Raw genomic sequence first — 26505 nt, 5'->3', positions numbered from 1 at the left:
TCAACACAGGAGTTGCCAAGGATTCTAATGCTGATCTCCACACCCCCCCCCCCCACTTCTCTCATCTAGACCATTGCTCCCAAATGTGCTCCACCTGGACCAGCAACATTGGCATCATTGAGAGCTTGTGAGAAATGCAGAATCGCAGGTCCTACCTTGGGCTTCCTGCATCAGAATCCGCACTTTTACTGAGTGACTCATCTGCACCTTAAAGTTGAAGAAATTCTGGTCTATAGCAGTGTTGTCCAATAGAAATACAAAGTGGGCCCCATGTGTAATTAAAATGTCTAATAACTACACTTAAAAAGCTGAAGAGATACAAGTGAAATTAATTGTGATCATGTAGTTCATTTAACTCAATATATCCACAATGTTGTAACTTCAACATGTAACACGTATAAAAATTATGGAAATATTTTATGTTCCTTCTTTTGTAGTAAGTTTTTGAAATTCAGAGTATATTTTATACTTACAGCACACCTCAATTCACCCCACCACAATTTTTTAAAAATGTTTATTTTTTTTGAGAGAGTGAGGAACAGAGTGCAAGCAAGGGAGGGGCAGAGAGAGAGGGAGACAAGGAATCCGAAGCAGTCTCCAGGTTCTGAGCTGTCAGCAGAGTTGGAAGAAGGGCTCAAACTCACGAACCAACTGTGAGCTGATGACCTGAGCCAAAGTAGGATGTTTAACCAACTGAGCCACCCAGGTGCCTCCACTCTACCACATTTTAAGTCACATGGCTGATGCCTACAGTATTAGTCAATGCAGCTGTAGCGTTTAGCATGAATATAAGAATTTAGGGTTTAAAGTGAAATAATCTGAGTGTGATCTAACTTCAGCACTTCTTAGCTTTGTGATCGTGTGCAAATTTCCCTCTCTGCATTTCCTTTCCTCATGTTAGCAGAGAATAATATTCACTATCTAACAGAGTCTCAGTAAAGATTAGAGATAATGAATATAAATGTATGCAGCACATGATAAATGGTGACTATACTTTTCTTTTTGGAGATTTATCTCATTACAGTAAAACCATGGTTTACGAACATAATTTGTTCTGGAAACATGCTTGTAAACCGAAGCATTCATATATCAAAATGAATTTCAAGAACCATTGGCTCATGTGATATTCGGCATCATGTACTGCTTGTCGTATTGCAAGACATTGCTCGTTTATCAAGTTAAACTTTATTAGAAATGTCTGCTTGTCTTATGGAACACTCGCAGAACAAGTTACAACCCAAGGTTTTGCTGTATATGCAACATGATAGACAACATGTTAATTATTATTTGCAAAAGGCTTTTTATAAGTGTAATGGTTATTAAAAGATTGTTTTAGTGCTTCATATGATTCTTAGTAGCTGTTTCAAAATGTAAACGATTTATTTTTTTAAGTTTTTATTTAAATTCCAGGTAGTTAATGTATCAAAATGTAAGCAATTTAAATCTATTTAAATCCTTGCTTTCTAACGTTATATAATGGCAGACTCTGGAGCCAGACTTCCTAGGTTCAAATCCTAGCTTTGTCACTTACCAGCTGTGCCTCAGTTTCCTCATCTAAAATAGGACTTCTAATAGTCTCTATACTATGGAGTTGTTGCAAAGAGTAAATACATAGAAATTCCTCACACCAGTACCTGACCCATAGAGGTGATGTGGGATTGTCGAGCCCACCAGTCAAAGAATTCTTGAGATGTTTTAGGTGCAGAATGGTAGTTTGGGGCACCTAGGTGGCTCAGTCAAACGTCCAACTTCAGCTCAGGTCATGATCTCACGGTCTGCGAGTTCGAGCCCCGCGTCGGGTTCCGTGCTGACAGCTCAGAGCCTGGAGCCTGCTTCGAATTCTGTGTCTCTCTCTCTCTGCCCCTCTCCCATTTGTGCACGCACGTGCACACACTCTCTCTCCGTCTATCTCTCAAAAATAAATAAACATTAAAAAAAAAAAAAAGGAATGATGGTTTTATTACAGCACAGGGACAGGACCCATGGACAGGAAGAGCTGCATTGTGATTGTGGGGAGTGACTGATAATATAGGGGTTTCTATCCTATGGAGGTGAAGGTGCTACAGGAAATTGAGTCTAGAGTTCCTGAAGGTCTATTAGTGTTTTTCTTGTAAATCATTAAGACAGTTTCAAACTGTAGTGGAGTTTCATGCCCTACATGACTGTGATCTTTATTAACTGACCATTTGTTTTTCCCCTTCATTTGTTCTTAAGCAGTTACTAGTGCCTGGGGAATGTTATATATATATATATATATATATATATATATATATATATATATATATAACAATATAGAAGAGTTTGGGGGTATTGGAAATGCCTCTGTTATGATGTTAAATAAAAGAAACAACACAAAATAGTTCTTACAGTATGATCACAACTATATTTAAAACAAAGAAGCTTAGGGATGCCAGGTGGCTCAGTTGGTTAGGTGTCCAACTTTTTTTTTTTTTTTTTTTTTTTTTTTTTTTAACGTTTATTTATTTTTGAGACAGGGAGAGACAGAGCATGAACGGGGGAGGGTCAGAGAGAGAGGGAGACACAGAATCTGAAACAGGCTCCAGGCTCTGAGCTGTCAGCACAGAGCCCGACGCGGAGTTCGAACCCACGGACCGCGAGATCGTGACCTGAGCCGAAGTCGGCCGCTTAACCGACTGAGCCACCCAGGCGCCCCTAGGTGTCCCACTCTTGATCTTAGCTCAGGTCATGGTCTCACAGTTCGTGGGTTTGAACTCCGCATTGGGCTCTGTGCTGATGGGGAGAAGTCTGCTTTGGATTCTGTCTTTCCTTTCTGTTCCTTTCCCACTTGTGCTCTCTCTCTCTCTCAAAATAGATAAGTAAACTTTAGAAAAAACAAAAACAGGGGTGCCTGGATAGCTCAGTCAGTTCGGTGTCCAACTTCACCTTAGGTCATGATCTCATGGTCCGTGGGTTTGAGCCCCACACTGGTCTCTGTGCTGACAGCTCAGAGCCTGGAGCCTGCTTCAGATTCTGTGTCTCCATCTGTCTCCACCCCTCCCCTGCTCATGCTCTGTCTCTATCTCTCAAGAATAACTAAACATTAAAGAAAAATTTTAGAAAAACAAAAACAACAAAGTAGCTTAGAATTGTGGCTAGGGGTGGGACACTAAATGTTAATTGTGGTTGTGTATGGTAGATAGAATTTTGAGTGGTTTTTTTTCTTTCTGCTTTTTACAATATGCATTAATTTTATAACAAGGAAAACCAAATTAACTTTATTTCCTAAATTGTTTATTGGCTGAGAGAATGGGCTCTGGAATAAAACTCCCTGGATTCCCTTGAGGGCTTTATGTTAAGTGAAATAAGTCAGACAGAGAATGGACAAATACTATATGATCTCACCGACATGTGGAATCTAAAAAAAGCCTAACTCATAGAAACAGAATAGAATGCTGATTTCTAGTGGCTCTGATGTGGAGGAAATGGGAACATGTTGGTCAAAGAGTACAAATTTCTAGTTATAAGATGAACAAGTTGTGGGATCTAATATTCATCATGGTGACTACAGTTAACAGAACAGTACTGTGTTATATCCTGGAGAGTTGCTAAGAAACTGATGCAGCCACTCTGGAGAACTGTGTGGAGGTTTCTCAAAAAACTAAAAATAGAACTACCTTATGACTCAGCAATTGCACTACTAGGTATTTACCTAAAGGATACAAAAATACAGATTCAAATGGGTACATGCACATGTTTATAACAGCATTATCAAAATAGCTAAATTATGGAAAGAGCCCAAATGTCCATCACTTAATGAATGGATTAAAAATGTGATATATATTAATGTTAACATTAATTATTAATAATATTAATAAAATTAATATGCACATATATGCATGTAATGGAATATTAGTTATCAAAAAGAATGAAATCTTGCCATTTGCAATGATGTGGATGGAGCTAGAATGCATCATGCTAAGTGAAGTAAGTCAGAGAGAGAGACAAATACCCTATGTTTTCACTCATATGTACAGTTTGGGAAACAAAACAGATGAACATATGGGAGAGAGGAAAAAAGAGAGGGAAACAAACCATAAGAGACTCTATGGTAGAGAACAAACAAAATTGATGGAGGGAGGTGGGTGGGGGATAGGCTGGGTGGGTGATGAGTATGGAGAGGAGGGCACTTGTGTTGGGCACTGGGTGTTATATGTAGGTGATATGGGTCATTAGGTTCTGTTCCTGACACCAATATTACACTATATCTTGACTGGCTGGAATTTGAATAAAAATTTGGAAGTAAAAAAATTTGTTGAGAGTAAATCTTAAATGTTCTCACCACACACAAAAAATTGTAATTATGTGAGGTGATGGATATGTTAGTTAACTTTAATGTGCTAATCATTTCTCAATATATATATATTGAGAATATATATGTGTGTATCATATATATATGTATATATGACACATAATATACATGTATCAGATCATCACATTGTATGCGTTAAACTTATACAATGTTATGTGTCAGTTATATCTCAATAAAGCTGAAAAAATAAAATAAGAAATGGGGATAAACGTCCATTTCCTAGATGTCAGAGAAGCAAATTTTAATTCCATAAAATATTAAAATAAAAAAATTCCCTAGGCTCCAATTCTGGGTATGCTTTTCACTACTGACAACCTTGGATAACTTGCTTAACTCCTCTGTGCCTTGACTGATTTCCTCATCTATAAAATAGGAATAATAATTATACTTAACTCATAAGAATTGTAAGAATTAAGTTATACAATACCTATAAACTGTTTAGGAAAATGACATATAATCACAATGCATTGTGAAGAAGAAGAAGAAGGAGAAGGAGGAGGAGGAGGAAGGGGGAAAGAGGAGGAGGAGGAAAAGGAGAAGAAAAGGAAGAGGAGAAGAAGAAGAAGAAGAAGAAGAAGAAGAAGAAGAAGGAGGAGGAGGAGGAGGAAGGGGGAAAGAGGAGGAGGAGGAAAAGGAGAAGAAAAGGAAGAGGAGAAGAAGAAGAAGAAGAAGAAGAAGAAGAAGAAGGAGGAGGAGGAGGAGGAGGAAGGGGGAAAGAGGAGGAGGAGGAAAAGGAGAAGAAAAGGAAGAGGAGAAGAAGAAGAAGAAGAAGAAGAAGAAAAAGAAGCAGCGGAGAGGGAGGAGGGGGAGGGGGAGAAAATGATGATGATGGTTTGTGTTAACGATGTGTGGCTACTCTGGGTTTGAATCCTGATGTTCCCACTTATTAGCTACTGAAGTATGAGAATGTTTCTTACATTCTAGATCTAAGCCTCAGCTTCCTCATCTGTAAATGGGAATAACAACACAGGTAATAGTATCACATAAGATTGTTATGGGTATTAAAAAGAAAACCACAGGCCCAAAACTGAGTCACTTTTGCCAGGCCAAGTCAGCAAAGTTAATCCCTAATTTAATTGCAGTTTCAATCTCCCCCAGAAATGTGGTCTCAACTGGTCAGTTGGGAATTTTCTTTCTTTTTTTAAAGTTTGTTTGTTTCTTCGTTTGTTTGTTTATTTATTTATTTAGAGCAGGGGAGGGGCAGAGAGAGAAGGCGAGAGAGAATATCAGGCAGGATCAACACTATCAGCACAGAGCCTGGCTCATCACAACCTGTGAGATCATGACCTGAGCTGAAAACAAGAGTCAGACTGAGTGACTGAGGCATCCAGGCACCCCAGGAGTTTTTCGATCAGCACCAGTGAGGTGACCTGTCATATGGACCCTCTCCATCCCCCACCCCTTTCTGCAAAAGAAGATAAGGCATTCAGCATTATAAGACCCTTCCGGAAGGTGCCCTTGCCTGGAAAATCCTTTCTTTTCTTTTGCTACTAGCTCACTGCACCATCCTCTTCCTATACAAACCTTCCATTTTGTACAACTCTTCTTCCCTCTTCTTGCTAGATGGGATGTTGTCGGATTATGACTCACTTAATTAGCCAATTAGATCTTCAAGTTTACTCCATCGAAATTTTTTAAAAAGTTTATTTTATGTGTGTGAGAGAGAGCAAGGGAGGAGCAGAGAGAGAGGGAGAAAGAATCCCAAGCAGACTCCACACTGCCAGCACAGAGCCTGAGATGGGGCTCAATCCCATGAATCATGAGATCACGGTCTGAGCCAAAATCAAGACTGGGTTGCCCAAGCAACTGAGCCACCCAGGTGTCCCTGAATTTTGTTTTTAACATGGGGAATAACAGGGCGCCTGGGTGGCTCAGTCAGTTAAGTGTCAACTTCAGCTCAGGTCACGATCTCGTGGTTTGTGAGTTCCAGCCCCATGTCAGGCTCTGTGCTGACAGCTCGGAGCCTGGAGCCTGCTTCGGGTTCTGTGTCTCCTCTCTCTGCCTCTCCCCCACTTGTGCTCTGTCTCTCTCTGTCGATCAAAAACAAATAAATGTAAAAAAAAATTAACATGAAATAAATAAGATTATTCATGTATTGTTCTTGGCTCACAGCTCAATATTTTTAAAAAAAATTTTAGGGGCACCTGGGTGGCTCAGTCGGTTAAGCGGCCGACTTAGGCTCAGGTCACGATCTCGCGGTCCGTGGGTTCGAGCTCCGCGTCGGGCTCTGTGCTGACAGCTCAGAGCCTGGAGCCTGTTTCAGATTCTGTGTCTCCCTCTCTCTGATCCTCCCCTGTTCATGCTCTGTCTCTCCCTGTCTCAAAAATAAAAAATAAAATGTTAAAAAAAAAAAAATTAAAAAAAAATTTAAGTTTATTAATTTATTTTGAGAGAGACAGATACAGTGCGAGTGTGTGTATGGGGGGCGGGTAGAGAGAGAGGGAGACAGAGAATCTCAAGCAGGCTCCACACTGCCAGTGCAGACCCTGAGCAGGGCTCAAACCCACAAAACCATGAGATCATGACCGGAGCCAAAACCAAGAGTTGGATGCTTAACCGACTGAGCCACCCAGGCACCCCTACAGTAAGCTCAATATTAATTTTAAAAATGTAAACAAATTGGAATAACCTCACAGGTTATTGTGAAGATAAAGTGAGGGCATGTTGAAAACTACTCTCTGAGGCACCAGTTATGTCAACTTATCTCCACTAGATGGCAGTAGACACCGCAATATAGCTTAGCTCAACTACCGCCCTAAGGGAGACCGAATCCAGGACAGTTTTCATGAAATTACTTACCAGGCCTCATCTTGTGTGATTATACTGGGATGTAGCGAGTGCATATAGTATTTGAAATGAGTGAACTACCTGCTTGGGCTTAGGAATCGTTTTGTTTGATGTAGATTGTGGGGAAAAAAAGGTTATTTTTACCCCTACAGAGAGCCTGTTTTAGTTCCACATTCATCTCCCTCAGTCTCCATTTTTCACCTCTGGACATTCCCACATGCACCTATGCTCTGGCTTACCCCCCTTGTTCCTCCAGGTGTGGTCCATGAACCAGCAGCATCCGTTTCAACTGCATTTGTAGAAGTGCAGAACCCTGGGCCTCAACTCACCCCAGATTTACTGAAGAAGCAAACTGAACTCTTGGATTTTTCTAAAGAAGTCACGCTGGCCATTGTATATGCTGGTCTTCCCAAATCAGAAACACCTCCTTCCCCATCTGCTGGGCAAACTGGCCTCTTATTTATTCTTTTTACTTAACCCATTAGTGAGGGAACCACAAGGACAGTAAACCCAGTTCAAAGGAGGATAGAATATACAGTCTCTGGGAAAAAAGAACTTTGTAATAAGACTGCAAAATCAGATGCAATACTGCTTTCTATTGTCAGAGCAATAAAACAATAACCTTTGGAGTCACCTTTTCTACTTGACAAAAGCATTTGCCACTTATCTGCCATGAGTTAGTATCTAACTTTACAGACTCTAGGCCCTGTCAACAGTAAGTAACAAGCCAAATAAGATGACAGCCCATAGAGCCAGATGATCCCCATGCAGGGTTTCTTAGACAATACTCTAGTATGACATTGAAAAGGCACACAGTAATATTTTGCCTTATTTTCAAGTTTTTAATAATTTTTCTTAAAAGTTTAAACTTGATGACAGAGGTAATAAGGTATATACATGTTGGGTTGCCCAACTTAATATAGTAGAATATGTTCATTTCAGAGGATGAAGTGAATATCTACATCACAGAGCTGAATGGAAAGGAAAACAAGATAGGCTTGTTTTGCAGTGTATATATATATATATATATATACACACACACATATTATATACAATAATAGATTGTCAATTATATTAATTAATAAATTATATATTAATAATTATATTATATTAATATTATTAGTATATAACATTAATACACTATAATAATATATTATTATATTATATATATTATATAATATATATATAATATAGGATATTATTCAGTCATCTAAAAGAATGAAATCTTGGGGGGTCTGGGTGGCTCAGTCAGGTAAGAGTCTGACGTCAGTTTGGGTCATGATCTCACGGCTTGTGAGTTCAAGCCCTGCATCAGGCTCTGTGCTGACAGCTCAGAGCCTGAAGCCTGCTTTGGATTCTGTGCCTCCCTCTCTCTCTGCCCCTCCCCTGCTTGTGCCCTCTCTCTCTCACTCTCTCTCAAAATAAATTTTTATTTAAAAAAATTTAAAAGAAAAGAATGAAATCTTGTCATTTGCAACAACGTGGATGGAGCTACAGTGTGTTATGCTAAGTGAAATAAGTCACAGAGAAAGACAAATACCATATGATTTCATATGTGGAATTAAGGAAACAAAACAGATGAACATTTGGGAAGGAAAAAAAAAAGAGAGGGAAGCAAACCATAAGACTCTTGATGATAGAGAACAAATTGAGGGTTGATGGAGGGAGGTAGGCGAGGGATGGTTTACATGGGTGATGGGTATTAAGGAGGGTACTTATTATGATGAGCACTGGGTGTTGTATGTTAAGTGATCAATCACTAAATTCTACTTTTTTTTTTTTATTCTACTCCTGAAGCCAATATTACACTGTATCTTGAGTAACTAGAATTTAAATAAAAAATTGGAAGAAAAAAAAAAGAATTAGGCTTGTCTTTTAAAAAATCTCTTCCTGTGGTGCCTAGGTAGCTCAGTTGATTGGGCATCTGACTTCAGCTCAGGTCATGATCTGACAACTTGAGAGTTTGAGGCCAGCATCAGGCTCTGTGCTGACAGCTCAGAGCCTGGAACCTGCTTGCAATTCTGTGTCTCCCTCTCTCTCTGCCTTTCCCCTGCTTGTGCTCTGTCTCTCCCTCTCTCAAAAAAAAAAATAATAAATAATAAATAAAAGAACTCTTCCTGACCTTTCTTGAGTCCCACTACATTAACCATAAAATGGACATAACATCTATTTCATACAGCACTTGATCTCAAATATTATAGTCTTGGAATCCCAGATCAAATTTTAATGCTCTCTTTTTAAAAATATGTATTTATTTTTGAGAGAGAGAGAGATAGAGAGAGTGCAGGGGAGGGTCAGAGAAAGAGGGAGACAAAATCCCAAGCAGGCTCCACACTGTTAGCACAGAGCCTGACTTGGGGCTCAGTCTCCTGAATTGTGAGATCATGACATGAGCTGAAATCAAATCAGGTGTTCAACTGACTGAGCTACCCAGGTGCCCCCCAAATATTAATACTCTTAAAAATGTGAATATCTCAAAGAGTGTTTTTGTTATGTCTATAAATATTTAATCATATTAGAATTTAAAATGGAGATGGGAATGCAAGCTGGTGCAGCCACTCTGGAAAACAGTATGGAGGTTCCTCAAAAAACTAAAAATAGAACTACCCTACTACCCAGCAATTGCACTATTAGGTATTTATCCACAGGATACAGGTGTGCCGTTTCGAAGGGACATATGCACCCCCATGTTTATAGCAGCCCTATCAACAATAGCCAAAGTATAGAAAGAGCCCAAATGTCTATTGATGGATGAATGGATAAAGAAAATGTGGTATACACACACACACACACACACACACACACACACACACACACACACAATGGAGTATTACTCGGCAATCAAAAAGAATGAAATCTTGCCATTTGCAACTACGTGAATGGAACTGGAGGGTATTATGCTAAGTGAAATTAGTCAGAGTAAGGTAAAAATCATATGACTTCACTCATATGAGGACTTTAAGAGACAAAACAGGTGAACATAAGGGAAGGGAAACAAAAATAATATAAAAACAGGGAGGGGGACAAAACAGAAGAGACTCATAAATATGGAGAACAAACATAGGGTCACTGGAGGGGTTGTGGGAGGGGGAATGGGCTAAATGGGTAAGGGGCACTAAGGAATCTACTCCTGAAATCATTGTTGCACTATATGCTAAGTAATTTGGATGTAAATTTAAAAAAACTTTAAAATAAAATTTAAAAAATAAACAAAGATTTGCAAGGAAAAAAAATAAAGTGTGCGCAGAAAAAGAATTTAAAATGGAGAAATATAGAAAATATTCTTATTTAAATAATAATAAATTCACTATTTGTTAACATTTATAACAATTTTTATGAAAAGAAACTATGTTTTCAAAATTCCACAGAGATTTGGCTTTGATTCAGAGGACCCAGTTAAAATTTCCACAGTGCCTTTGGTGCTTTAGTAATTGTCTTTATATTTTTTAAAGTTTTTATTTTCATTTTTTTTAAGTTTATTTATTTATTTTGAGAAAGAGAGAGAGACAGTGTAAGTGGGGGAGGGACAGGGACAGGGAGGGAGAGAGAGAGAATCCCAAGCAGGCTCCACACTGTCAGCGCAGAGCCCATGCATGACTCGAACCCACAAACCCAGAGATCATGACCTGAGGCAAAATCAAGAGTCAGCTGCTTAACTGACTGAGCCACCCACGTTCCCCAAAACCTTTTATTTTTAAGTAATCTTTATACTCAATGTGGGGCTTGAACTCACAACCTTGAGATCAAGAGTCGCATGCTCTACCAACAGAGCCAGCCAGGCACCCCTCTCTAATTTCCATTTAGGTGAGATTTGATAACATGCTGGTCCAAGATCAGCCTATGAGTGACAATGTATATTTTTGGTATTTATATGGTTTGATTTACTATACTGATTACATTTTTATAAAACATTCTCTGACCCATAGGTCTTGTGTAATCATTGATTGTGACCATTATTTGAACAGTTTGTAGTTGTTTTTTTAATTGGGCCTTTTATTATAGTAACAGTACTAGATATTAGAATTAATCCCTGCTTCTTGAGGGCAGGGATTCTCCACTCCCCAAAGGGCAGGGATTTTTAGTATGCTTTGTTCACTGCTAAATCTGGTTCCTGGGACAGTGCATATATAGCATTTTGTAAATATTTGTGGAATTGATGAATAAAATGACATTTCTAGAATCATATATATCCTTCTGGATAGTATGGTTTCATTCAAAAATAATTATCTTTTAAAAATAGGTGTGCCTGAGTGGCTCAGTTGGTTAAGCATTTGACTCTTGATTTCAGCTCAGGTCGTGATCTCAAGGTTGTGAGATGGGGCTCGGTGCTGGGCATGGAGCCTGCTTGAGATTCTCTCTTGTTCTCTCTCTCTCTCTCTCTCTGTCTCTCTCTCCCTCTGCCCTTCCCCCGCATGTGGGTGCATGCATGCACTCTCTCTCTCTCATAAATAAAATTCTAAAAAAATTTAAAAACAATTTTTTTAATGTTTATTTTTGAGAGAGAGAGAGAGACAGAGTGTGAGCAGGGGAGGAGCAGAGAGAGAGGGAGACACAGACTTCAAAGCAGGCTCCAGGCTCTGAGGTGTCAGCACAGAGCCCAATGTGGGGCTCAAACCCACAAACCGTGAGATAATGACCTGAGCTGAAGTCGGATGCTTAACTGACTGAACTACCCAGGTGCCCTGAAAAAAATTTTTTTTTTTTCTGTTAACTTCCAAATTGTGAGCCTGGAGGTTACTCACCTACGTTTCAGAGGGCCCTAAAACTTTTTTTGTGGTAAGAGTCATAAATACCTGAGAATTCTTCCCAAATTAGTATAATTTAAATTTATTGATTACTTAAGATTCTGAGAATCATATGTAATGAGCTAGCAAAAACGTTTTCAGTAAATTGTCAGTTTTGACCACTATTTCTGTTTTCTAGTTTTGAGATCTGGTTTCTTTCCTTTAACTCAGCGTAATGCCCTTGAGATCCACCCAAGTTGTGTTGCAGGAATCAACTGTTGATTCACTTTTACTGTTGAGTAATACTCTATGGTATGAATGTACCACAGTTTAACTGTTTGCTTGATGAAAGATATTTAGGTTGTTTCCAGTTTTTGACTATTATAAATAAAGCTGCTATGAACATTTGTGTTCAGTTTTTTGCATAACATAAGCTTTCATTTCTGTGACAGAAATGCGCAAAGGTACAATTGTTGGGTCATATGGTAATTAGCATGCTTAGTTTTTTAAGAAACTACCTAACTGTATTCCCAGAATAGTTGTACCATTCGACATTCCCACCAACAATGAATGATCCAGTTTCTCCACAACCTTGACAGCATTTGATGTTACTAATATTTTTTATTTTAGTCATCATGACTAAAATGATATCTCATTGTGATTTGCATTTCCCTAATGGTAAATGATGTTGAATGTCTTTTCATGCATTAATTTGCCATCTATCTATCCTCTCTAATGTAACGTCTGCTCATAAATTTGTCTATTTTCTAATCAAATTGTTTTTTTTTTTTTTACTCTGGAGTTTTGAGATCTCTTTATTTATTCTAGATACAAGTCTTTTGTTGGGTATATGGTTTGCAAATATTTTCTCCCAGTCTATATTTGTCTTTTCATCCTCATTATAAGGAGTTTTACAGAGCAAACATTTTTAATCTTGAGGAGGACCAATTTACCAATTTTTCTTTTTATAAATCATGCTCTTAGTGTCAGGTCTAAGAACACTTTGCCTAGGTCCTAAAGATTTTCTCCTGTTTTTCTCAAAAGTTTTTTAAGGGGAGCCTGGGTGGTTCGGTTGGTTAAGTGTCCAACTTCAGCTCAGATCATGATCTCATGGTGTGTGATATCAAGCCCTGCATTGGGCTCTCTGCTGTCAGTGCAGAACTGGTTCCAGATCTTCTTACCACCTCCCACCCCTCGGCCCCTTCCTAACTCACATGTGCTCTCTCTCCCTCTCTCTTTCTTTTTTTTTAAGATTTGTCTTTCTTTTGAGTTTTTTAAAAAAATTATGCATTTTGAGAAGAAGACTGAGTAGGGGAGGGGCAGAGAGAGAAGGAGAGAGAGAGAGAGAGAGAGAGAGAGAGAGAGAGAATCCCAAGCAAACTCCACACTGTCAGTGCAGAGCCTGACATGGGGCTTGAATTCATGAACTAGATCATCATGACCTGAGCTGAAATCAAGAGTCATTGAACACTTAACTGACTGAGCCACCTAGGTGCCCCAAGATTCTTTTCTTTTTTGAAGAATAATTGGCATACCATATTGTATTAGTTTCAGGTGTACAACATACTGATTTGATATTTATATACATTTAAAAATGGTCACCACAATAAGACTTGTTACCATCTGTCATCATACAAAGTTGTTATATTATTGACTAAATTCCCTATTCTGTATATTACATCCCTGTGTCTTATTTATTTTATAACTGGAAGATCGAACCTCTTAATCCCCTTCACATATTTTACCCTCCTCCCCACACCCCTCCCCTCTGGCAACCATCAGTTTGTTCTCTGTATTTATGAGTCTGTTTCTGTTTTATTTGTTTTGTTTTTTAGATTCCACATATTAGTGAAATCACACATATTTGTTTTTCTCTGTCTAGCTTCATTTAGCATAATACCTTCTAGGTCCACCCATGTTGTTGAAAATGGCAAGATTTCATTCTTTTTATAACTGAGTCATATTCTGTTGTGTATATAACTATATACATACACATTACATCTTCTTTATCCATTCATCTACCTATGGACATTTAGGTGGCTTACAAACTTTGGCTATTATAAATAATGCTGATATGAATATAGGGGTGCATATGTCTTTTGAGTTAGTGTTTTTTTTTTCTTTAAATAAATACCTAGAAGTGGAATTGCTGGATCATATGGTAGTTCTTTTCTTTCTTTTCTTTTTTTTTTTTTTTTTTTGAGAGAGCATGAGCAGGGGAGAAGGGCAAAGGGAGAGAGAGAATCTTAAGCAGGTTCCGCACTTAGCATGGAGCCTGATGCAGGGCTTGATCCCACAAGCCTGGGATCCTGACCTGATCTGAAATCAAGATTTGGACGTTCAACCAACTGAGCCACCTAGGTTCCCCCGTAGTTCTATTTTAGGGGGAATCTCCACACTGCTTTCCACAGAAGGTGCACCAATTCACATCCCAGCAACAAAGCACAAGAGTTCTCTTTTTTCCCCATTTTTGCCAACACTTGTTATTTCTTGTCTTTTTGATAATAGCCATTCTGATTACTGTGAGATGATAGCTCATTGTGGTTTTGATTTGCATTTCCTTGATGACTAGTGATGTTGAACATCTTTTTATGTGCCTTTTGGCCATTTATATGTCTTCTTTGGAAAAATGTGTATTCAGGTCCTCTGCTAATTTTTAAATCAGACTGTTTTTTTTTATATTGAGTTGTATGAATTTTTTATATTGTGGATTTTAAACCTTTATTGGGTATATCATTTATGGATGTCTTCTTCCATTTAGTAAGTTACTTTTTCATTTTATTGATGGTTTCCTTTGCTGTGCAAAAGCTTTTTAGTTTTATATAGTCCAATTTGCTTATTTTTGCTTTCATTGTCCTAACCTAAGGTGTCAGATTCAAAAAAATATTGCTAAGACTGAGGTAATGTTTTCTTCCATAAGCTTTATGATTGCAGGTCTTACATTTAAGTCTTTACTCCATTTTGAGTTTATGTAAGAAAGGAGTCCAGTTTCGTTCTTTTGCATGTTGCTGTCCAGTTTCCCCAACACCATTTATTGAAGAGACTGTTTTTTTTTTTTCCATTGTATATTTTTGCCTCCTTTATTGTAGATTGACCATGTGAGTGTGAGTTTATATCTGGGCTCTCTGTTCTGATCTATTGATCTGTTTGTTTTTGTACCAGTACCATACTGTTTTGATTACTAACGCTTTGTATTATATTTTGAAATTTGGGATTATGATACTCCCAGCTTTATTCTTTCTCAAGATTGCTTTGGCTTTGCAGGCTTTTGTGGTTCCATATAAATTTTAGGATTATCACCCTAGTTCTGTCAAAAATGTCATTACTATTTTGATAGGGATTTCATTAAATATGTACATTGCCTTGGGTGGTATGGACATTTTAACAATATGAACTTCCAATCAATGAGTACAGAATATCTTTCCATTTCTTTGTGACAGCTTCAATTTCTTTCATCAATGCTTTATAGTTTTCAGAGTACAGGTCTTTTACCTCCTTGGTTAAATTTATTCCGATGTGTTTAATGCTTTTTACAGTCTTTTTGATGTTATTCAAAATCTTAGAGTTTCACATTTTACATCTAAATCCATATTTTACTGGAACACAGCCATGCTCTTTCTTTGAATTGTGGTCTACGTCTGCTTTTGCACTATGATGGCATTGCTGACTAGTTGTGACAGACTGTATGATGCACAAAGTCTAAAGTATTTACTCTCTGGCCCTTTACAAAAAAATGTTAACTTTTATTCCTGGCTGATAAATGCTGAGACAACTATATGAAAACCACCATGGTATAAAATATTTTTAAGGTATAATATCAACTGTTTGGAACAAGATAACAGGAAGCAGCAGCCCACCCACATAAATGTATAACAAATCTATCTTGAGGGGTACATGGCTTTCTTTTTGAAGCTGAAATTCCAACTAACAACTCTACACATTGTTCCTGAGTCTGCTCAGATTTCAGTTTGTATTCCTGAAGCATCAGAGACAAAGATGTTTATAATCAAGTGTTTGTTATTTGGTAACAAATCTAATAAAGTGGAGAAAATTGTGTGTGTGTGTGTGTGTGTGTGTGTGTGTGTATGTGTGTGTATAATATACATAACATATACACTCCTTGATGAAAGTCTTTGGCAAAACAACCCATCTTCATTTTAGGGACTTTATTCAGAGAGCTTAAATTATGTGACTCAGAAATGTATTAACAACTCATTCCAAATTTACCCTCTTGAGTCAGAACTCAGCCATGCATGGTGCCAGATAAAGTTTAAAACTGCAAATTGTCTTCTCATCCCAGGACTTGTTTGCTAAATCAAGCAGTGGGGTATGTGACTATGCCAGTCATTAGATTATTGTATGTCAGCTCTAAAACCACCCTTCCAGGCTCTGGGGTGCTAGAATTCCTTTCTGCTTTGACAGCTAGCTTCCTGAAATTTCCAATATGATCCCTGCCCAACCCCCCCCACCCCACCCCAACGCAACATCCCTCTGTGGGCTGTAGCAGCTGCTTCTAGTCTTGGCCTCATCACAGGTCTCAGACCCACCAGCACTAGCCACACAACATCCCTGCTCAGAGGTCTGGGTCTCAGCTTTCCAGGGCCTCTCCTCCAAATTTCAATATAATTTTGAACTCTTCTCTCTTTTCCCGCAGACTTAGGGGTAATACATTGTGAAGTTACCATCTCTGAGTGTTACCTCACTATTCCCTTGCTGCTTTTTTGTTTTCCAATAGTGGTCTGGTCAATCCCTTATGTTAAATTCTTTCTGGGAGAATTCCTAGTGAGGCTCGTTTTTTCTAGACTGGACCCTGACTGATACATGGAATATTTCACAGGATCAACATTTGACACACAGGCATATGAGGCAGAAAAGAAATGGATCTGCAAGGGGCGCCTGGGTGGCTCAGTTGGTTAAGTGTCAGACTTTGGCTCAGGTCATGATCTCGCAGTTTGTGGGTGCGAGCCCCGCATCCAGCTCTGTGCTGACAGCTCAGAGCCTGGGGCCTGCTTCAGATTCTGTGTCTCCCTCTCTCTCTGCCCCTCCCCTGCTCATGCTCTGTCTCAAAAATAAATAAAAAATTTAAAAAAATTAAAAAAAGAAAAAGAAATGGATCTGCCAATTTACTAATTCGTTGTGTCTCTTCGGCAAAATTATTTCTCTTCTTTACACTTCTCATTAAGATTTGCTGAATAGTTACCAAAATTTCTGTTCAGAATTAGTAAATGTCTCAAACGGTGCTTATCCAGGGAGAAAAAAAAAATCAGTAAATCAATACTACTCTCCAATACTATGTTGAGCTTTTGTTGGAGGACATTCAAAATAACCTTTTGTTAAATTTCTTAAAGTTAAATTTTTTAATACAAAATGACACATGCATATAATTTGAATATAAATAAAAATAAATAAACACTCATTAAATATATTTTATCACGTACATGTACTGGTTTCCTGGTGCTGCCATAACAAAGCACCACAGACTGAGTGGCTTAAATAATAGAAATGTGTTTTCTCAGTTTGGGAAGCTGGAGGCCCAAGGCCAAGATGTTGGCAGGTTCGGTTTCTTCTAAGGCCCTCTCCTTGGACTGCAGATGGCCATCTTCTGGTTCCTCACCAGGTTATCCCTACATTTTGTTTGGGTCCTAATGTCATCTTCTTATAAGGACACCAGTCATGTCGGATTAAGGTCCACCCGAACAAACCTCTCTCGGGTTCGAATTCTTGTTTCCTGGATCCTATGTCTTCCTTTTTGGTTTATTTCCTTGTTGTGATGTCAGTTTCACATTTCAAGGATTCACCTATTCAGCAAACATTTACTGAGCTTGTGTCAGGCACAGTGCTTGGTACTAGGGATATGGAAGTAAGAGAAATAGACAATGTTACTGCCTACTGGCTGTAAGGGCTCTGTGACGACACGATGACCAATGTGACCTGAAAAAAGAGCAGACACCCAATTGCCTAGGAACAGAACAGCTGCCCTTTTACAAATGTCATCATGGAGAAAATAGAAAGGGACTAAAATGTATTGAGTTCTACCATGTCTCAACACATTTATGTACATTACCTCATTTAATACTCAAGATTCTATTATTACAGTACCCATTTTACGAGGGGAAGGCAAAAGTGGAAGCTCTGAGGTTCAGAGCTAGTTCAGTAACTTATAGAGCCAAGTATTCAGCTACAAAACTCTTTATAGCCATGCTATGTAATGCTGCAAAAAATGAATGCATACAAAACCAGGAATTAAGGTTTAACTCCTTCTTAACCAAAATAGCCATTTTGCTTATGCATGTTAGTGATTTATTTTATTCTGACCATCATTTTAGGTAAGGTCCTGACTCCCTAGGAATCCCTCATTTATTTGTTCAATATTTGTCAACCTGCTAATATATGTGAGGTATTCTTCTAGGTTCTGGAGATGAATCAGTAAGCCAAAAAAGAATCACTCCCCATTTGGAGCTTACACAAGTGGCTGGTGTCACAAAGTTTAAAAAAAAGATAAATCCTATGAGAGAGGGGAAAAAAGCAGGGTAAGGAGAACCGGAAGAGGGGAGTACTAATTTTTTATTTATGGTCAGGGAAGTCATTTCTGATATGGGGTCATTTGAGCAGAGACAAAAGGAATGGAAGGAGGAAGCTGTGTAGATATCTATGCAGAGGGAAATAGCAAGTGTCAAGGCCCTTGGTTGGGAGCAAGCAGGCCAGTGTGGCTGGGGAAGAGTGAGTCAGGGAAGAGCAGTAAGAGACCAGCAGAGGTCTTAGAGGCCATAGTAAGGACTTTGGATTTTACTCCTAGCAAGGTGGGGACATTGGAGAGTTTTGACATGAACCTTAAAAGGAATTTTGGAAGTCTCATTAGGCCATCAACTGCCCATATCTGGCTTCCTTTTTATAGCAAAACTCACAGCTGTTATCTTTTGTTTTAAATAAATGTCATCACTTTATTTTTGAGAGAGAGAGGGAGGGAGCACACATGAGGGGCAGAAAGAGAGGGAGAGAGAGGGAGAGAGAATCTCAAGCAGCCTCTGCATGGTCATCACAGAGCCCAATGTGGGGCTTGAACTCACCAACCATGAGATCATGACTTAAGCCAAAATCAAGAGTGGGGCGCTTAACAGACTGAGCCACCCAGACTCCCCCAAAGTCACAAATGTTATCTAAACCCTCTGTCTCCACTTTCTTTTTTCTTTTTAAAAAAAATTTTTTTAACATTTATTCATTTTTGAGAGGGAGAGACAGAGTGTGAGCGGGGGAGGGGCAGAGAGAGAGGAAGACACAGAATCTGAAGCAGGCTCCAGGCTCTGAGCTGTCAGCACAGAGCCTGATGCAGGGCTTGAACTCACGGACTGCGAGATCATGACCTGAGCTGAAGTCCGACGCTAAACCAACTAAGCCACCCAGGCGCCCCTTCTGTCTCCACTTTCTCACCTCATTCCTTTCAATCCTTGCCATTTGGGCCCTGGACCCCATCACGTCTCTAAACCAGTCCCTTTTAAGGTCATCCATGACTACATCTTGCCAAAGCCCATCTTCATGCTCAGTCTGCCGTATTCTCAGCCTCACAGGAGCAACTGACATGGTTGCAGCACTTCCCCTGGGTTCAGTAACCTCAGACTCTAGACTGGTTTTCCTCCTCTTTCACAGGTTTCTTCTCCACATGTGTCAAATCTCTGCATCTAGGAGTGTACCAGGGCTCTGATCTGGATCTCTGCAGAGAGATGGTTTTCAATACCTTTCATACCCTGATGTTTCCTTCATTTGTATTTCCAGCTCTAAATTTGTAATTCCAATTGCCTTGTCACACATGTCCACTTGGAGGTCTGATAGGCGTTGTCTCCAAATGTTCTTCATCACAGAAATGGCACCATCACCCATTCAGCTGTTCAGAACAAAAGCTTAGGGAGCATCCTTGGTTATTCTCTTCACCCCACCTGGTCCCACTTCCAAAATAAATCCTGAATCTGACTTCTCACCAGTGCACTGCTACACATGAATTTAAGCCACCATCATCTCTGGTTGATGATGCCTCGATTGCTGCAAAAGCCACCTAATTTGTCTTCCTGCCTCCACTCTTACCCATCTCCTGTCCATTCTTCAGCCAATCTATTAAAACATAAGTCAGATCAGGGGCATTCCCAAGTTCAAAATCTTCCACTAGCTTCCCACTGCAACCAGAAAAAGTCCAAATTCCTTATCATAGCCTACACCACCACACCTGACCTTGGCCTTGGGTTCCATCTCCCTCGCTCTGCCCCCTCTTTCACCAGCATCTCCAGCTGAAACACTGAGCTGGCTCCTGCCTCTGGATCTCTGCACTGGCTTTTCCTGGATCCTGGATTACTTGTTGCCACCGTCTTCACCATGATTCCTTCTCTTCCTTCGACTTTCAGCTCAAATGCCACCTCTGAAAGGCCTTTCCTGATCTCTCCGTGGAAAGTCTTCACCTTCTCCCACCACTCTCTAGCACTTAATTGGAGAAATTATTGCATGGATTCGCTAGGGAGTTTCCCGTGTCACCCCACGCCCAACATCTACACCAGAAAACCTCCTGAGAGCGGGTTCTTTGTTTAGTTTAGCGCCCAAACACTGTCTTGGACAGAGTAGATGCTGAAGATACAGGGGTTGGCCGACAGAGCTCCCAGGGTTGTTCCCCGGGGGGCTCTTACGAGGTTCTGGCTTGCTGCAGGGAGAGATCTCGCTCACTCCCTTCGCTCATCCCGATCCTCGGCGGGACGCGGAAGTGGGAGGCCAGCAACTGCTCCTCCTCCAGCCCCTCCCCCTCTCGTGCCTCCTGTCCCCCTTGACCCCTCTCCCCAAGCCTGTTGCTTGTCCGACCTGGGCGCGCTCTGCATGTCGCGCGGGCACGGGAGCGGGCCGAGACCGGCGGGCGGGCCAAAGAGGGAGCATGGCGTTCTTGGCGGTGCGCTTGGTGCTGTTGCTCCTGGCCGGGAACTTGGCAGGTAACGCTGGCCGGGCAGGCCTGGTGGGCCCCGATGAGCCGCGTAGAAGTAGCGGAGAGTGGCTCTGGCCCGCGGCAGCCGGTCCCTGGATCCTGGCGGCCCTGGCTGCCCTTCAGGCACACGTTACTGGCGGTTCCCCGCGACCTGCGGTCGTGTAGGAGTGCGAACGTGGGGTCGTGCAGGGCGGGGGTGGCGGTGGAGCCAGCGGACGTGCTTTAAGATCTTGTTTGGCTTTGGCTCCCAGCTCCTTCTTAGTGACACACTGCTGTCTGCTCTTTCTCCCTTAAGGCTGATTTTCTGGAACCCAAGATCAGAAATTGGGTTTTTATGGACACAGTGACCCTACGTCTGCAAGAGATGAACAGGAATTAGGGATTGTGAATGCCAAATGCATCAGGCACTCTGAGGCTTGTGAGAAAGGGGCTTTAGTCCACCTGGTCTTGACGCCCATTTGAAAGTGGAGTTAAAGTGGTAATACCAAATGTTAAGTTGTGTGTTTGTTACCCTAGCCACTGAGGACAAGAATATCATGAATTAGTAAGAGTTACTTCTCTGACTTAAAAAAAAATTTTTTTTTAATGTTTTAATTTATTTTTGAGAGACACAGAGAGATAGAACATGAGCAGGGGAGGGGCAGAGTCAGAGGGAGACAGAATCTGAAACAGGCTCCAGGCTCTGAGCTGTCAGCACAGAGCCTGACACAGTGCTGGAACCCATGAACCACCAGATCATGACCTGAGGCAAAGTTGGATGCTTAACCCACTGAGCCACCCAGGTGTCCCATACGACTATGCCTTTTATTCCATAGTTCCAATGTTCTTTCTCAAGCAAGCCTGTTAGGGTGGTCAGTTACAGACCCATACCAAATGTTCCTTCTGTGTGCCTGTCACAAGAGTGCCAGAAAACAACCAAATACCCTTCTTTGGGGGTAGGGGTGGGCAATGGGGGCTGTTCAAAGAAGTTGGGCATCTGAGAGAGGGTATGGCCTGGATAAATCACAAGCTGGATTTTATTTTTTATTTTATTTATTATTTTTTTTAATGTTTATTTATTTTTGAGACAGAGAGAGACAGAGCATGAACGGGGGAGGGTCAGAGAGAGGGAGACACAGAATCTGAAACAGGCTCCAGGCTCTAAGCTGTCAGCACAGAGCCCGACGCGGGGCTCGAACTCACAGACCGTGAGATCATGACCTGAGCCGAAGCCGGCCGCTCAACCAACTGAGCCACCCAGGCGTCCCACAAGCTGGATTTTAAAAGCCCTTTATCAATAAGAATTGACCTTAATCATATAGTTTAAAATGCCTCTTTTCTGACAGCCTCTTTGGACTCCTCGAGCTCTGAGTTCAGCCAGACTTCAGAATACAGAACAGTAAGTAGGAAGCCACTTGTATTATTTCCACTAGTATAGTGAAGCCCACACAGTTTGGGCTGGGGCTGGTTTTCAGGTCTCACCTGCCACTTTTGAAACTGTTTACTTCTTTAGAAATCTGATTCTAAGGCAGGCTTTTTGATACAGATAAAAATTGTAAATTTTGGTTGAAAATAGCTCAGTCCTTGATGGCATCAGCACATTGTTTCCTTTAATAGTTTCTTTAATGATTCAAAAGATCCTTGATCTAATGGTTATGTCTTGTATTAGAAATTTTATGAACATTATCAAATTGAAGTCTGTGGAAGCAAATGAAGCCCAACTAAATGAGAACAAGCAAAAAAGCAAAATTCATAGCTTGATGTAGCAAGGGAGTCAGCCACACTTATCACTTGTGTTTTGGTGGAGACTCAAAGGCAGGCAGAGGAGGAGGGAAGCTTTGCAGCGGGAACAAGGGAAGGCTTTAGGTATGCCCTGATTGGAGCTGTTGGCCTGGGGAAGCTGTATGTGGACTAACTAGAAGCAGGCTTCCTGTGTGATTGGTAAGGAGTGCATATTTGGCTTTCTTTGGTTGATCCTCAGTTGGATGTGGGGACAAACCTCAGAGAAGCTGGTAGGTATTAACCAAGTCCTGGCCATTTGGGGCCAGTTGTTACGGAGGTTATTGTTTGGCTTCTTGGACTGTCATCAGAGATGGCTGTCTGACGTCTTACAAGTCTGACTTATAGCAGGCTGACTTCCTGGGCTGGTTATTCTATATAATGAGTTGGTTTTCTGGGTAAGTTGCTGCAGGTTGTGGGTCAGAGTTCTGTTCTAATAAATGGTCTGTCATTGTCCATTTGTGTATTCAGTCTCTCAATCCTCATAGTGACCTTGTATGATAGATATTATTTTACATATGGGGATATTTACCTTAGGGGGTTAAGTAACTTTGAGTATTCAACTCAGAGTAGACCTCTTCCAGGAAACCTTCTCATCCCATTTTCTAACTCCAAAGAATATGTAAATGCACTTTCTCTTTGGTTTCATGCAACCTATACTGCATCATCATTATCATCACCATGACAGTGTAGGGGAAGATTAAAAGCTTTCCTCTTCCCTTCTAAGTTCTCAGCTGGGGCCTCTTGAACAAAAGACAGTTTAACAAGAAAAAAAAACAGAGAAAGTTTATTAACATGTGCATCACACATACATGTGGGAGCATTCAGAGATGAGTAACTCAAAGAGGTGGTTTAGAACTCTGACTTATATAGCATCTTTAACAAGAGCAATAAATTGTATAAAGAAAATATACAAATGGACAATGTCAGACCATTTGTTAAAATAGAACTCTGACCCACAACCTGAAGCAACCTACTCAGGAAACCAACTCATTATTTAGAATAACCAGCCCAGGAAGCCAGCCAACTACAAGTCAGACTTATAAGTAGACATGCAGAGACATGACAGGACAAAGTAAAATGATTCTAGGCTTCCAAGGGTGGCATACTATGGGAAGGTAAATGTATGGGAGGAAACTAATGGAGTAAGGTTTGTTTGCAGGTTCCTCTGGTGCCATCTCTGGGCTGAGTCTAGAGTTGTCTTCAGTAAAGGAGAATTTATATCCTGCCTTTAGGCAGAAAAGGGGTGAGGGTACAGAGCACTTTTCTTGGGTTTGTTACTTCTTAGCTGCCTTTAACTCAAAATAATTATGTCAAAGAGTCATAGTTTTGGGGTGACATATTCTGAGATTTTTTTTTAAGTAACCTCTACACCCAGTGTGGGGCTTGACCTCACAACTCAGAGATCAAGAGTGCATGCTCTACCAACTGAGCCAGCCAGGCACCCCTGCCAAATACTGTTCTAAATGCTTTAAACATAATAACTCATTTAATCTTTTATAGCATTATGAAGTAGGTATCATTATTATCCCCTTAGCCAGGCATGGGCCACAGGGTGGAACTATGATTCCAACCCAAGCAGTCTTACTCCAGATCCAGTGCTCTTCACTAACCCATCATAGCATTGAACTGTAAATTGCCTGTTTGCCTGTCTCCCTTCAGTAAACTGTATACTACTGTGGTCAAGGATGATGTCTTGCTATTTGGTGTCCAATCTTCAGCACTTAGCAGGTGCCCAATAATACATTTTAATCAGAAGACTCAATTTTGGGGAATTTGATTTTCTTTCAGAAAATGGGAATAGTCCCACCTTCATCTCAAGTTTGGCATTAGGGTAAGGCTAATTGGGTGTCTAGGGTGCAAAATTTTAAAGGGCACTCTCTCTCAGGAAGCAAATGCTACAGGACCTCGGTCTGTTTGTGCAGGATTATTAAAAGAATGAATCACTCAAGAGATCTTTGCTTTCTTCCCCAGTTCTGTTGCGACCGTTCCAGTTTAGAGTCCCCAAGCATAGTGACCCCCTAAGTAATTTTCCTTAACTCTTTAGTGTCTCCACTTTCTGCAAAACCTGGAGCTTCCCAGTGTTCACAGAGTGTCCTTACTGCAGCCTATCTTTCTACCTGTACCTTCCACTGCTTTCCCATAGCTTATGTTCTTCTATCCTTATGCTAGGGCCACAGTTTTTTCTTTGTTTTGTTTTGTTTTTATTTTAATGCTAGTGTAGTGTAATTAACATCCAGTGTTGTATTAGTTTCAGGTGTTAGTGCCACACTGTTTTAATTACTGTAGCTTTGTAGTAAGTTTCAAAATGGGGAAGTGTGAATCCTCCAACTTCTTTGCGATTGTTTTGGCTATTCAGGGTCACTTGCATTTCCATATGCATTTTAAGATCAGTTTGCCAAATTCTGCTGCAAAAAGACAGTTGAGATTTTTGATAGGGATTTCACTGAACCTGTAGATCAGTTTGGGGAATGTTGCCATCTTAAGAAAGTTAAATCTTTTGATCCATGAATATGGGATGCCTTTTCACTTATTAGTCCTTTAATTTATTTCAACAATGTTTTGTAGTTTTGCTGTACAATTCTTATGCTTCTTTTGCTAAATATTTTCCTAAATATTTTATTCTTTTTGATGCTGTTATAAATGGAATTTTTTTCTCAATTTCATTTTCAGATTGTTCACTGCAAGTGTGTAGAAGTACAATTGGTTTCTGTATATTGATCTTGTATCCTCCAATCATATTGAACTTGTTTTTTTATTTTAATTAATTAATTATTTATTTAAAAAAATTTTTTTTAATGTTTATTTATTTCTGAGACAGAGACAGAACATGAGTGGGGGAGGGACAGAGAGAGAGGGGGACACAGAATCCGAAGCAGGCTCCAGGCTCTGAGCCGTCAGCACAGAGCCCGACGCGAGGCTCGAACTCACAGACCGCGAGATCATGACCTGAGCCGAAGCCAGACGCTCAACCGACTGAGCCACCCAGGCGCCCCTGAACTTGTTTTTTAGTTCTAACAGTTTCTTTGTGGATTCCTCAGACCTTTCTATAAAAAGAGTATAGCATCTTTGATTAGAGATAGTTTTATTTCTTCTTTTCCAACCTGGATGCCTTTTATATTTATTTTATTGCCTAATTGTCTTTTCTAGGATATTCTGTACAATGTTGAATAGAACAAATGAAAATGGACATCCTTGTCATTCCTAATTTTGGAGGAAAAGCATTCAGTCTTCTACCATTAAATATATTTTTTCTATTCTTTATCAGGTTGGAGGAAGCTCTCTTTTCTGCCTAGTTTGTTCAGTGTTTTTATTATGAAAGAGTGTTGGATGCTCCTTTAAATTAAACTGCCTTGCTCTCAGATCAGACACTTCCCTCACTACTGTGCCTTTGGTTAGTCTGTTTTATTTCCTTGAGGTGGACATTCTTCCAAATCTCTCTAATCTAAATTCTGTCCATCCTTTAAGAGCACCACGTATATTTGTTGATTTTCTAATGATACACCAAACTTCTTACAGGTAGGACTCAATTTGTCTTTGTAGTTCTCTAACATCTATCTTAAAATCTTCTTCATTTATTGAATAAACAAATGAGGGACTATATTTGGTAAAGTATTTAAGAATCTTTCAAAAGAAAAGATTCAGAGTATAGAGCTCAGAGAATTACTTAAAAGCATATGACATCTTTCTATAAAAATTAAATTGATTCTAAAGAATAAATAAAAATGCCACGTGACACTATTCCAGAATGAGAGTGTCTTCTAAAGCTCTGAGGAGCAATCTGCCAGGGGTAAACTCTTTTCTCTAGTTGGCATGTTGTGGGGTGTAATTTAGAGCCTCCCTAGATGGTGAACCTGTTCTGAATTTCTTTTCCTTTTTCATAAATTTGGGTAACTGTATAAAACTAAGGGTTAATGAGAACATAATTTATTAATGAAATTGATTGACCTCAT

At 40.0% G+C, this 26505-nt stretch overlaps 1 protein-coding gene across 1 annotated transcript in view; it reads left to right on the top strand.

The window, feature by feature from the left end:
• Nucleotides 1-26505, top strand: part of SPINK2 (serine peptidase inhibitor Kazal type 2) — a 94115-nt gene that overhangs the window by 60743 nt on the left and 6867 nt on the right. Inside the window, exons 2-3 of the mRNA XM_060655875.3 lie at nt 20475-20801; nt 22120-22172. Of these exons, the coding sequence (XP_060511858.3) occupies nt 20475-20801; nt 22120-22172 (380 nt within the window). The remainder of the gene's footprint in view (nt 1-20474; nt 20802-22119; nt 22173-26505) is intronic.

Source organism: Panthera onca, chromosome B1, assembly GCF_046562875.1.
Source record: "Panthera onca isolate mPanOnc1 chromosome B1, mPanOnc1 haplotype 2, whole genome shotgun sequence".
Classification (NCBI taxonomy): Eukaryota; Metazoa; Chordata; class Mammalia; order Carnivora; family Felidae; genus Panthera; species Panthera onca.
This window is presented reverse-complemented; position numbering and strand designations above follow the sequence as displayed.